At 39.1% G+C, this 13,910-nt stretch overlaps 1 protein-coding gene across 1 annotated transcript in view; it reads left to right on the top strand.

Annotated features, from left to right (window-relative positions):
• Positions 1-12,186, top strand: part of elp1 (elongator complex protein 1) — a 42,698-nt gene extending 30,512 nt beyond the window's left edge. Inside the window, exons 26-35 of the mRNA XM_034182211.1 lie at positions 2,082-2,283; positions 2,824-2,885; positions 4,213-4,275; positions 4,423-4,483; positions 5,393-5,506; positions 7,405-7,504; positions 7,968-8,095; positions 8,819-8,970; positions 11,825-11,900; positions 12,054-12,186. Coding sequence (XP_034038102.1) covers positions 2,082-2,283; positions 2,824-2,885; positions 4,213-4,275; positions 4,423-4,483; positions 5,393-5,506; positions 7,405-7,504; positions 7,968-8,095; positions 8,819-8,970; positions 11,825-11,900; positions 12,054-12,121 — 1,026 coding nt within the window. The 3' untranslated portion in view covers positions 12,122-12,186. The remainder of the gene's footprint in view (positions 1-2,081; positions 2,284-2,823; positions 2,886-4,212; positions 4,276-4,422; positions 4,484-5,392; positions 5,507-7,404; positions 7,505-7,967; positions 8,096-8,818; positions 8,971-11,824; positions 11,901-12,053) is intronic.
• Positions 12,187-13,910: the final 1,724 nt, after the last annotated feature.

Genomic DNA, 13,910 nt, shown 5'->3' with positions numbered 1-13,910 from the left:
AGGGCAAAGTCAGGAAAAATCTTGGATATTTGGAAAAATCCCTATCATTTAACATTGAATGAATTTTCAGAAATTCACAACTGTCAAAAAAGAGCAATTTTCTTTCATATTTGTTAGCATTATGTAGGATGGTATCCTTTATCAACTGACAAAGTTTGATCCGGATCTGATCCAGATTACAGATTTTGTGGCCATTTAAATTTAACATTGAAAACTCCATTTAATGTAGATTTTACATTATATCTCAATCAAATGTGTCCCAATCACTCTTCACTCTCATATTTGAAAGTGAGATGCAGACTGACACTCACTATCACCTGACAAAGTTTGAACAAGATCTGATCCGGATTGTGGATTTTGTGGCCATTTAAATTTAATATTGAAAAGCCCATTTGATGTACATTTGTCATTATATCTCAATCACTGTCATTTGTGACATTGAGGTGCAAACTGTCACGTTCAATGAATAGTTTGATCTGCTTCTGATCCGGATTGTGTATTTAACAGATATTTGATTTTAACATTGAATAGCCCTTTTGATCTATATTTTGTATTATATTTTAGCTTATGAAAAGATACTTCTAACAGGACTTTTACTTTGAAAATTTTTTCCACGGTAAAAATTTGTGGAATTGAAAACTAGTGTTGGCGGAGGTTTGCGTTCTTTGAGCACAGTGCTCTAATTTTAATGAATATAGTTGTTAGGAAGCTAATAAAAACAGCAAACATTTGCAGGCTACAGCATCACAAACATAAACTGCTTTTCTATCTCCTACATGAGTCACTGTCAGCTTTTTTCCCTGTTATTCTATTGCACGTTATTTGTTAATTAGTCTTAAAGAAAATGATGCTGTGATGAATAATGGCAAATGAAAATTTTGCTTCATTTGAACATCTCTTAGAAATGAAAAGAACATGAATTCAGTTTTCACAGTTAGTCTGGACAGTAAACATTAGTCCGGACAGTAAACATTTAAGCTAAATTATATCTCCTGATAACAAATCAATAAGATGTATAACATGTACTTTTGTACAAAAACACGACAAACACGAATCATGCAGTTAAACCTCATAACAGACATCGTTACATCATCCTGCCGTCACGCTACCTTCACTTGGTTTGGCAGTCGCAATGTCATATCACTCAGCATTTGCATAAAATAGACTTCTCATTTATTGTGGACCATACCTAGCTTGTGGCATAGCGACCAGTTGTTTCTTGTAGCTGATTTCTTGCAGCTAATTTGACCAAGGGGAGATGGCTTCCCAGCCATGATTGACAGCATTATAAATGCCATCAAAATACCCTCTGGAGAAACCACGTAAATACATCATTTCCAACAGCCAAAGTATTTTTCTGCATCGTTTATTCTCCAAACTTTTGTTTGCATATCGACAGAATTAATGCAGATACCAACGTGTTTATAAAATTTTCATATTGGCCAATATTATCGGCCAACTGATATGTCGGCCGGCTCTATTATTTTCATAACGAAACAATACATTGAATAGGGGTGGTGGCCATGTGGTTAATGCACTTGGTTTCAGTGCGGAAGGTTCCCGGTTCGAATCCCACCCCTACCACATTTCTCCATGTAATGTGGAGTTGCGTCAGGAAGGGCATCCGGCATAAAACTTGTGCCAATTTAACATGCAGATCCACCATGGATTAGCTGTGGCGACCCCGAGTACAAAACAAGAGAGCAGCCGAAGGGACTTAATTACTATCAATACATTTAATAGTTGTTAGGTCCATAAAATGTCAAAAAAAGGTTAAAAAAATGATGGTCAGCATTAGTCAGAGCCCAGAAATGTTCGGTTTACTGCATGTGAGGAGTAAAGCAGCTTGTAAAGTACTCCAGAAAATATTCAGTTAAGAAGCTGAAGTCAAAGACTCAAAATGATTAATCAATGATCAAAATAGTTGTCTGTTAATATTGTAGTCAATTAATAATTCATTAATTGTTGCATCTCTGCTTTCGATACCACAGTCCTGTGATGTTCTGATTTTCTCTTAAAATAATGCACAATCCGTCTTTATTTCACACACTGGAGGTTTGCATTTACCCTTTGACCTCTAGGCTCTGAGCTGTGCCTATGCTGAGCATCTGGTGGAGCAGCAACAGGTGGAGCAGGCTGGCCTGTTGCTATGGCGATGCGGAGAACTGGCTAGCGCTCTGCAAGCGTTCACCAGCAGCTCCAGTTGGAGAAATGCCATCTGTGTGGGGCAGCAAATCCCGCTACCTCCTGACCAGCTGGCACTGCTAGCCAGAGACCTGGCAGGTAACCATGACAACAGGTAGTCAGACAGGCGGTCAGTTGACTTATGGGTAGGTTTTGTAGTGTAAGTTTTAAACTGTAAGTTTTAATTAGAACAATATCTGTGCTTATTTAGTCCAATTATGGTTCTCTTGAATTGTGACCTATGAACGGAGGTTTTCAGGTGTGGGTTTTGGCAAGTTGGTAGTGTTAATAAGCCCCGCTTACTTTTCTGTTTGTTTGTTCATTTGTAATGTTCACCATTTAAAAAAAAAAACAACAAAAAAAAAACTGCTGTGTCATAGCGATGGTCATGTGATGCTTCATGAAGCATTTGTTGTTTGTTCTGAACCCACTAGATGGCAGTGTCTATAAAAAAGATTTCAAAGTATACTGCAATTTTGGTTCCTTGTAACTCATTTTTGAATAGATGCTGCCATCTTGTGGGCTCAGAATTGCACAAAATGAGGCCTTGTTTAGCCATCACTACAGTGTCACATGTTTTATGCTTGAACATTTTTAAAGAGCTATTTGTTGAAATTCTAAAATTTTGTTCCATCATAGAGAAGCTGAATGAGCAGCGACGGTATTCAGAAGCTGCTCTGCTGTTGGACCAGTATGCCAAAGTAAGATATTAACGCTTTGACAAAAGAACAAAAAAAAAAAAAATGAAAAGCATGAAACCAGACATTCCCATCAACTAAATGTTAACTGATTGTCAGGTTTGCGACCGAGCTAGCGAACATACAGTATCTCTAAGAAGGATGTCCAGACATGGTCTTAAAGTACTGATGTAACCTTGAGGTTCGAACCGCAGCTGCACTTCAGACCTGGTTGAATCTGACCCCATATTCACCCATAAGGTGATGTTTAATTTTGCAGCTACGCTGTGTAAATTTGTCTGGTGATTAGCATCATGCTGACGACTTTGGCACAAGACTGCCAAAGGTTTATCCTTGATGGCCATTAAACGTCAGGCATGACTCTCTTTTTACATCACTTGCTATGAAGCCCCTTTCACTGGTTACAGTGCAGGACCTGGACTGCAAAAAATGCAGATGAGTGAGTGAATGAGTGAGCTAGCTTGTGCCGACAATAACTCAAAAACAGTAGATGCAATCATCTATTAACTCACCAAGTTAAAAGAACTGTTTTATCGTGTGAACTTTGATCCACCACATCAAGGGAAGGAGCAGCTTTGTTTTGCCTATGTAATATTCCATTGACTTGACTGCCCTCTGCTGGATGGTTAGTGGATTCTAGATAAATTATAGAAAATTCCGAATACCTATGTATAAACTCACGTGCAGTTTGTCGGAACATGTCATGTGCTAGTTGTTGCACTCCGCCCAGCTAATAAGATAGCAGCCAGCCTGAACCATGTGCACTATGTGCAGAAAATACAGGGCGAAATTGGGAAATTGCAACAGGAATAGCAAAAGTAGATGGGATGTTTGGGTAGGAAAAGCACAAAAAAAACCTTTCATCAGTACTGCAACTTAGTGATGGCTAGCTAAAAATGCCGCTTCAAAGCATTTTTGGGGCACCCCGTGTTTCGATCATTGTTCTGGAGTTGCACTACACAAAACAAATGTTACCAAACGTTCCATTGAAACATGTTTAAACACAAGTAAGTGAATGTAAATGCATTGTTTTTGAATTTCATATTTGACGCTCAGTCCAGGTTGTTTCTTGTTGTAAGAGACCTGAGAAAGTAAAATTACAAATTTCACAAGGGGAAGGAAATTAGACACAGGAAAGAAAATTATTTCACATATTTTCTCTCTCTTGTTTGTGATCTCTGTGATTCATCTTTTGTCTTTATTAAACTGGAGCGTTGGTGAATCCAAACCAGTTTTCTGGATCTGTTATCAGCCGTTTACACACACACACACACAAAAAACCTAAACTTCAAGTTGAGATTGAAGCTCTGTTTGTGTTTGGTTTTGACAGGACTGTGAGGAAGCCATCTTGGCTCTGATCACAGGTGCGCTCTGGGAAGAAGCACTCCGATTGGTAAGCAACATTAACGCCTTTAATTCTCGTTGTTTGGGAAACATAAAAATAAATAAATTTGAATATTGTGAAAATGAAATAAAGCTCAGCGAATAACTCTGCATGTTCTTTATGTGACTGTTTATTCTGCTTTTTTATATGCTTCAGATTTACGTGCACAGCAGACACGACATCACTGAAACGAACCTGAAGCCTGCTCTGTTGGAAGGTGAGGATCCACCACGTGCACGTGTTTGGTGATCTGCAGCTTTTCCAAATTAAGAATACGTGATTTGTTTTTGCAGCCTGCAAATGTTTAGCTCTGCAAAAGAAAAGCTTTCTAATGCTTTAAAAAAAAGTTAATTCATGCAATAACAGCTGAAATACCAACATTCATGTTGCAATTGAATCTCCTTTTTCTATTTTTTCAATGGAGATCTAAATTTAAAAAGAAACAAACTCATAACCAGGGATGGTATAATGCAGTTTGTAACCAGCAAAAACAAGAAAATAGATTTTTTTTTAATCTTGCGGACCACTTAACTCCCCAAATATCCAAAAACAATAGTTCTACTTACCATTCCAAAAGTATATTACAACAGTGTTTTACTATTTGTTAGACTTTTGAGTCTGGCATGAAAGCTGACGCCACGTAATCCATGAGGCTGTAATTCAATTCTACCGTAGGAGGAGGGATGCCCTGTAAGAAAAACGCCAGAGGAGAGAAACTCAGGCTGCTACGGCCCCTTCTAACCTAAATACCATCCAGACCTTTGACTGCTGCTACTGTTGCAGAACCTGCCTCTCGCTTGTAGTCGTCGTGTGTGTCCTTCCTAAATCTTTGTCCATGAAGTCAAGTCAGAGAGAGAGCGAGACTTGTAAGTTTTTTTTTTTTTTTTTTTTTTTTTTTAGTTTGAGAAACTCTTTGAAGTTAGAATGTGACATCATTTTACAATGTGATGTTTTACCCATATACTCATGGACCACTAGGGGATGGTCATGGACCATCAGTGGTCTGCAGACTGTTTGAGAATGGCTGCTCTAAATCCTACACAGATTATCTTAAAGAAGATTTTTCCAAAAGGCGGCTAACAAAGAACCTTTTGTCTGACTATGTTAACTCTGTGTCTTGTTTCAGCCGTCAACACTCAGTCGTGCTTCCTGGAGTCTCAGATGGCAGCATTCACGCGGCACCGGATCCGGCTGGCTGTGGTCCGAGAGCAGAAAGAGAAGGCTAGACTGGACGTGCTGGGTCAGATTAAGAACCACTGTACACACACACACACACACACACACACACACACACACACACACACACGTTACCATCCAACAGATTTTACATCATAGTGATATTTCACTCAGAATTTGATCTTATTCAGCCGCTGTTGTTGCAGTTCTACTTTTTGACTTGTTCACTGTGGGAAATATTTAAATGTTTGCTGAAACACCTTGAAGCATTTCACCATCATGACGTTGTTAGTGTATCATATTTTCTTTAAAATATACGTCAATATGCTGCTTCTATCTGTAATCCACCTTTCATCTCAAATCACTGAATATATATATTAATAATAATATATATATATATAATATAATATATATTATATTATAATATAATAATAATATATTATTATTTAATAGTGGCATATTTTAAACCTTATATTGTCTAAAAGTTAAACAGGTGAAGGAATTGATAAACATGGTATTATTCATTAGAGAGATCTGTGTTTATGTCCTCAAATTAAAGTTTACCATATTTTCCAGATTAAAAGTCACACCTGTCCAAAAAAATGCCTCTTGCAGATGAAGAAAACCCATAGTCTTTTTTTTTAAATATATACTTAGAAATCACTTTTTAAAATAGTTTCCCTGGGGGTGAGTTTAACAATGGACAGAAATCTTGTAGCACATGTGCACACCGCAGACTGTGCTGTTACTTATCATAAGTACTGATAAATTATAAAATTAAGCAAGATGGACAACATATCAGATGTTATTTTGTACTATGTATATGTTGTGGACATGACGAGCGAAGCTCTTCGGCATCTCACCATGTCATTTAAGTCCTTCAGACTTTTTTTTTTAGTAAATGCTTTGGTGGGGCATGAGCTTGGCTAAAACCTTTCAGCTTCTGGGGGAGCTCCCCCAGATCCCCCGCCTTTATATATATATATATATATATATATATATATATATATATAATAAATTTTTTTGCCTTACAGCTTCTTGGGGGGGAGCTCCTCTCCCCCACCTTTTTAAGCATTTTTCTTTTTTGCCTACAATATGGCCAAATTATCTCAATATTGTCATATCAATATGATATACAATATGACTATAGTTTCACACAAAGTGCAGCAACAGTGACATTTACACATTCTTAAACAAAACAGTAATAATACTACACTCATTTTGCACTCATCATAAGCTTAGGATACAGTGCCCTCCAAAAGTATTGGAACCCATGGTATTTCACACATATGTTAGAAAGATTAAAAAAGAAAATAAGATTATAAAATCAAACCTTCACTGTGCCTTGTGAGCAGCCACTCTGCTCTGTGTCAGCCTGATCCCGTCAGATCTCAGAAGCTTAAGCAGAGCAGGGTCTGGTTAGTACTTGGATGGGAGACCTCTTTGGAACACCAGCGGCTGTGTGTGTTTCTCCAGGCAAAACTGGAGTTGCGTCAGGGAGGGCATCCGGCGCAAAACTTCTGTCAATTACCAATACGGATCTGTTTGTATCCACTGTGGCGACCCCGAACGAAACCGGGAGCAGCCACATGAACAACTGTGCCTTGTGAAAGAATCACTACAATGACCGATCCAAGATGGCGGCCGCATTTCTTGCGGCACAGCAACCAGTGCGGTGCCTACTCTTCTTTATAATGTCTGTTTGTCTACCTTCAGTTTGTGGCTTTTTCCCCACTGCGGAGATTTTTTTGTGCCATCTCTGGTTTGTGCCTTTGTCCACCATAGAGCAAGCCTCGTGCCGCTGCGTGGTGCTCTGCTCATATCCTTGCACTTTATTCTTTTATTATTGGAATTGAGTTTTGTTTGTGATTTGATCCATGTGAAAGACTGATAACCGGGACTTATTCTCTGGAAAACACAGTACTCTTCAGTTTCTGGTAACTTTCTGTGTCCTCTCTGCAGGTGATGATGGTCCAGACTGTCCCGATGCTGAACTTTATTCTGAAGCCAGCAGCTTGATATCCGGCACCAAATACTCTCAGAGCAACTCCAGAATCTCCTCGTAAGACACACACACTTGTCCTAGTCTGCGCTCAGCAGCCACTTCATTAGGTGCATCTGGATTAGAGTAATGAGTTGAGCCTCGTTTTGAAGGGTTCGGAACCACCGTTATTCTTCCTTGGGATGGATGGAACAAGGTGCTGGAAACTCTCCTCTGACATTTTTGGGGAATTATTGACATAATAGCAAGTGTATTTCAGTATGACAGATAGAAAATGTGACACTTGATGAGTCTGGGACAAAGGAAAATTGTGCCATCTGTGGCTGTGAGAGCAGCAGTCTCACACTGTGATGTTTTTCCTGATAGACAAACAGGATGTTGTTTCCCCTTTAACGGTGGGAAATGTCAGAAACCTTGAGATAAACTATTTTAATGCAGAAATACTCTGTTATATCAAACAAGTAAACAAATTTTTTCCTGTACATTTTTATTCTAAAAGGTTTATTTCTCTTTATTATTGCAGGAGGTCATCAAAGAACCGGAGGAAGGCTGAGCGTAAGAAGCTCAGCCTGAAGGAGGGCAGCCCCATGGAAGACAGAGCACTGATGTATGCGATGAGTGACATCATCACCACAGTGGACAAGATGCGAGGTACAGTGTTAGCATTAGCTGACACAAACAGCTCATCAGGAGAACTGGCTTTGCCCTGGGGGTTGAGCTAGAGTCTGGTGGAGGTGTCAGAGAGGAGGATGTTGAGGAAACTGCTCACCATCCGGGACAACACCTCCCACCCCCTGCATGCCACACTGATGTCCTGTCAGAGCACCTTCAGTCATAGACTGAGACCACCGAGGTGCATCACCGAACAGCACAGGAGGTCTTTTCTGCCTGCAGTCAGACTGTATAATTCCTCCCCCTTCTGCAGGATGAGTTTTCGCTATATGCAATATTGCGGAAAATCTTGTGCAGATGTGTTTAAGAAATTGTTTACTGCCACTGTTTCGGTACTCTGGCAAAATAATTTCCTTTGGGATAAATAAAGTTGATCTTATTAAAAAAAAAAAAAAAAAAAAAAAAAGAAAATAGCCCATGCTGCTGTTCAGGCACAATCGCTATCAGTGGTGGGAGACTTTTTTAGCTTTTATGGCAATGTTCCCTGAGAATAGTTTGTGGAAAGTTTAGATAATAAATTGTCATTTGCAGACAATGGTTAAAAAAAAGAACACAAAGAATAAAGCAGATCCAGGGGTCCGGTGTTAGAAAGTGTTATTTTGGAGAAGCCACATGCAGTCATCATGTAACAGACCTGAATTTGTCTCTCTTTGAAATACTGATGTGTGTATTATTAATTGTGCGCCGTTGTCCCGCCCACAGAGGAAGTGCACAGCCTGCTGAAGGCTCTGGTGCTGTTTCAGTTTGACGGACAGGCCGAGAGGCTGCAGCTGACCTACGAGGCGGCGCTGCAGATGATGGAGGCGGCACTTCCTGAAGTGTGGCAGGACGGCCTGCAGCGCAGCCAAGACCCGGTAGCGACTTGTGATCTAATATTTAGTATTATTAGTCACAGTAAAACACTGTTGAAAACATGAATCATGGAAACTGTCACATCTGCAAATACACAGAATTTGGTGACTGGTAGGTCACGTGATCACACCTGTCCCCCTTTTCATGGTTTATGATTAAACTTTTGAGTGGAGTAAATTTCAGCGCTAATCCAAATCTCCTCCCTTAAAAAACAAACAGTGAATAATAATCTACAGTATTTTCACCTTATGACATCACAAACAGGCTTTCATACTTGCCAACACATTTCTGAAACTTGATTGGTCAATTCCACATTCAGCATTCACTTACAGTAGTGTTCAGAATAACAGTAGTGCTATGTGACTAAAAAGATTAATCCAGGTTTTGAGTACATTTCTTATTGTTACATGGGAAACAAGGTACCAGTAGATTCAGTAGATTCTCACAAATCCAACAAGACCAAGCATTCATGATATGCACACTCTTAAGGCTATGAAATTGGGCTATTAGTAAAAAAAAAAAAAATTAAGGTAGAAAAGGGGGTGTTCACAATAATAGTAGCATCTGCTGTTGACGCTACAAACTCAAAACTATTATGTTCAAACTGCTTTTTTAGCAATCCTGTGAATCACTAAACTAGTATTTAGTTGTATAACCACAGTTTTTCATGATTTCTTCACATCTGCGAGGCATTAATTTTGTTGGTTTGGAACTAAGATTTTGCTCGTTTACTAGTGTGCTTGGGGTCATTGTCTTGTTGAAACACCCATTTCAAGGGCATGTCCTCTTCAGCATAAGGCAACATGACCTCTTCAAGTATTTTGACATATCCAAACTGATCCATGATACCTGGTATGCGATATATAGGCCCAACACCATAGTAGGAGAAACATGCCCATATCATGATGCTTGCACCACCATGCTTCACTGTCTTCACTGTGAACTGTGGCTTGAATTCAGAGTTTGGAGATCATCTCACAAACTGTCTGCGGCCCTTGGACCCAAAAAGAACAGTTTTACTCTCATCAGTCCACAAAATATTCCTCCATTTCTCTTTAGGCCAGTTGATGTGTTCTTTGGCAAATTGTAACCTCTTCTGCACGTCTTTTATTTAACAGAGGGACTTTGCGGGGGATTCTTGCAAATAAATTAGCTTCACACAGGCGTCTTCTAACTGTCACAGCACTTACAGGTAACTCCAGACTGTCTTTGATCATCCTGGAGCTGATCAGTGGGTGAGCCTTTGCCATTCTGGTTATTCTTCTATCCATTTTGATGGTTGTTTTCCGTTTTCTTCCACGCGTCTCTGGTTTTTTTTGTCCATTTTAAAGCATTGGAGATCATTCTAGATGAACAGCCTATAATTTTTTGCCCCTGAGTTTAAGTTTTCCCCTCTCCAATCAACTTTTTAATCAGACTACGCTGTTCTTCTTAACAGTGTCTTGAACGTCCCATTTTCCTCAGGCCTTCAAAGAGAAAAGCATTTCTACAGGTGCTGGCTTCATCCTTAAATAGGGGACACCTGATTCACACCTGTTTGTTCCACAAAATTGACGAACTCACTCACTGACTGAATGCCACACTACTATTATTGTGAACACCCCATTTTCTACAGTTTTTTTACTAATAGCCCAATTTCATAGCCTTAAGAGTGTGCATATCATGAATGCTTGGTCTTGTTGGATTTGTGAGAATCTACTGGTACCTTGTTTCCCATGTAACAATGAGAAATATACAGTGGTCCCTCGCTATAGCGTGGTTCACCTTTCGCAGCCTCGCAGTTTCGCGGATTTTTTTTAGTGCAATTTTGCATGCTGCTTCTTTTTTTAACAGCGCATTGTGTTCTGCGTCCTCATCAGGCAGGCCGGTCGGCATCACCGCGATTGCTCTCACTGCCTCCGCGGGCCCCACTGTCTGCTGTGCTGAGTTGCAGCCAAAATCTGGCAACAGGTCCAGAGACTACGCTCGCTGTTTTGATGCAGAGCGCTCCAGCAGCCCGCAAGGATAGAATTCAGCAGCGCTGCATGGTCTCGGTAACCGCAGCCGCAGAGCTCTGTGGTCACTGAGAGAAGTTTTTCTTTTTAAAGACTTGGATTCTTTGCGGGTCCCGCATCCGTCCCGCAACGGTAACACCGGAGGCAGTGAGCGAAGGGAGAGCACGCACATTGTGTTCTGCGTGTGTCTGTTTATAAGAATCTTCTCGCCCAGAAGAAAAAAAGAGCGCCAACAACTACCCATAACTGTGTTCTTCACTCGGAAAAAGACACCTACACTGAGGTGGTTAGAGGAACTGTGAAATACTAGTCAGTCACTATTAATAAGTTCTTATGTGTCCAACCTTGTAGGTTGATCGTTAAAATTAAATTTGTTAGTTCTAAAAGCCATCATAATTATTTATAGGAAATGTTCTGTTTTTATTTCTCAAACAAATGTTGGGGCCTGAAAACAGGTTTTGATCTTTGGTTTCATTCTACTGGTCTTATTCTTCTACTAAGGTTTGAACTTAGTGTTTACACAGGAGAGAAAAGTGAGAAATGTGTGTAGTGAGGGGTTTTACAGCCTTAAAACATCTATAATAATTGTAAAAAATAATGCTGACTACTTCGCGAATTTCACCTATCGCGGGCTATTTTTAGAACATAACTCCTGCGATAAACGAGGGACCACTGTACTGAAAACCTGGATTAGTTTTTTTAGTCACATAGCACTACTATTATTCTGAACACTACTGTATGTTGAGACTAAATGTATAAAAACTGATCTGATGATGCTTACTGACTGCATGTGAGAGATTTATTAGTCTGTCTGGGTGACAAGTTAGTTTGATTTTTTTTTTTTTTTTTTTTTAACTCTCAGATCACGGGTCCAAACTCGACTGCAAACAGCATCATGGCTTCATTCCAGCAGCAGCGACCTGCAGCTTCACAGCAAGGTCAGCATCATCTACAGCAACAAAACTATACACACAAGCTGGTCTGGTTCAACTAATTTTAATTTTAGATGCACAAATGACTAAAAAAAAACCTCTTAAAATCTAAATCACAATTTTTTCCAATTCACTTCTCGTTTTTATTTCTGTTTGTAGATTCTGATGTCATAACACCACCAAAGATGAGAAACAGCGTTAAGTGGAAGCTTGATATTATTAAGTAAATTTTCTTTTATGGGTTTTTTGTTGTTTTAAACTGTAAATTTGAAGGTAATAAAGTTCTAGTTTAGTGTCTGTTTTGGTCAGATTCTCATTTGCTTTAGTTTAGAAATCAAACTGTCTATTTCCAGTCAGCTTTTGCCTTCAGTTCAGTTTTTTTCCAGTTTGCATAAGGTTCTGCATCCATGTGAGCGGTGAGTACAGAAATGACTAGAGTGCTATACGTACACAGACCTCTGCCAACCCTTACATCTAGGGCTGGGTATCAATCAAAAATTTTCGATACTGGTACCAATTTTGATACCTTCACTTCGATATCGGTTCCTGAACGATACTTTTTTCGATACCCATTTTATAAGATCAATTCTAACAAAAAGAAAATGACATTACACATAGTACAAATCTTGAGTTTTATTTTTCAGCTTTGGTAATTTTCTACTCAAGCAGTTTTGTTACAGACAAAATAAGCAACAAATAATTTCCAGTGCAAAACAACACTTGAAAACACTGTAGTTTTTGTCAAAAGCATTGCCTTTCAGACATTTTGGCATGAATGTGAGCTGAGCTCAGCCTGCTGCTGCACATCAGCACAGAACGTCTCATTTTGGGAGGAAAAACTTTTGATCGATTGCAGTTTATTGTTTGTATCACATTTGGAAAGAGGTGTCATTTGATTTAAACAGCATTTCACTTTTAAGTTATTAATTCTGATCGGACTCGCTTTCTAACGTGATTTGCTCGGCAGAGAGCCGAGCAGCGTTTGTAGAAGTTTGAACGGAACGTTTTTCTCGCAACAAGACAGGAGTCCTAGTTAGTGACTTTAATCTGCACAAAAGTGACTCACAATCGACATATTTCTTAAATTTTATTTTATTTTTGTCTTTGTGGATCATGAGATTTATTTTCATCATGTGCAAAATGCTGAAGAATTGACTGCCTGTGATAAACACTGACATGAATGAATGAGGTACTGTGACTCTTTCAACTTTTAAAATAAATTAATTTCCTTGTGGTGCAAAGTACCGGCATTCTCTGGTTCAGGCTGAGAAACGCATAAAACACAGAGGGACGTCTTTAAAAATGCTACATTTCTTCAGCCAGAACAAGGAACTAAAGTATTTTCAGATGTCGCTTTCCAAACTCAGAACGCTTTATGTGGATAAGATTTCGTCAGGCTGTAATGAATCCGACTGAAACAAACAGCTCACATTAAGACATGGTTTTAATATTTGAAACAGTCTGAAGTGTTCACATGAGGACTGCAGCTTTCAGTTGTTCACCCAATCAGTGGACAGTGTTAATGGACATATTTTGACTTTTGAGTAACTTACAAGACTCATGTCACAATCATACCATAACATACCTACAACTTATTGCCCGTGTATATGGGACGTATCAGATGTTTTTGAAGTATGCTGGCATACATCGAAAATATTGTGCACTCCCAAAATATTTTGATGTACTTGCTATATTACAATGTATATCATCATGCTTCACCGTGCTCTTAACTTATACAACCCCTGGCAAAAATTATGGAATCACCTGTCTCGGAGGATGTTCATTCAGTTGTTTAATTTTGTAGAAAAAAGCAGATCACAGACATGACACAAAACTAAAGTCATTTCAAATAGCAACTTTCTGGCTTTAAGAAACACTATAAGAAATCAGGAAAAAAAATTGTGGCAGTCAGTAACGGTTACTTTTTTAGACCAAGCACAGGGAAAAAAATATGGAATCACTCAATTCTGAGGAAAAAATTATGGAATCATGAAAAACAAAAGAAAGCTCCGACAC

Source organism: Thalassophryne amazonica, chromosome 11, assembly GCF_902500255.1.
Source record: "Thalassophryne amazonica chromosome 11, fThaAma1.1, whole genome shotgun sequence".
In the NCBI taxonomy this organism is placed as follows: domain Eukaryota; kingdom Metazoa; phylum Chordata; class Actinopteri; order Batrachoidiformes; family Batrachoididae; genus Thalassophryne; species Thalassophryne amazonica.
This window is presented reverse-complemented; position numbering and strand designations above follow the sequence as displayed.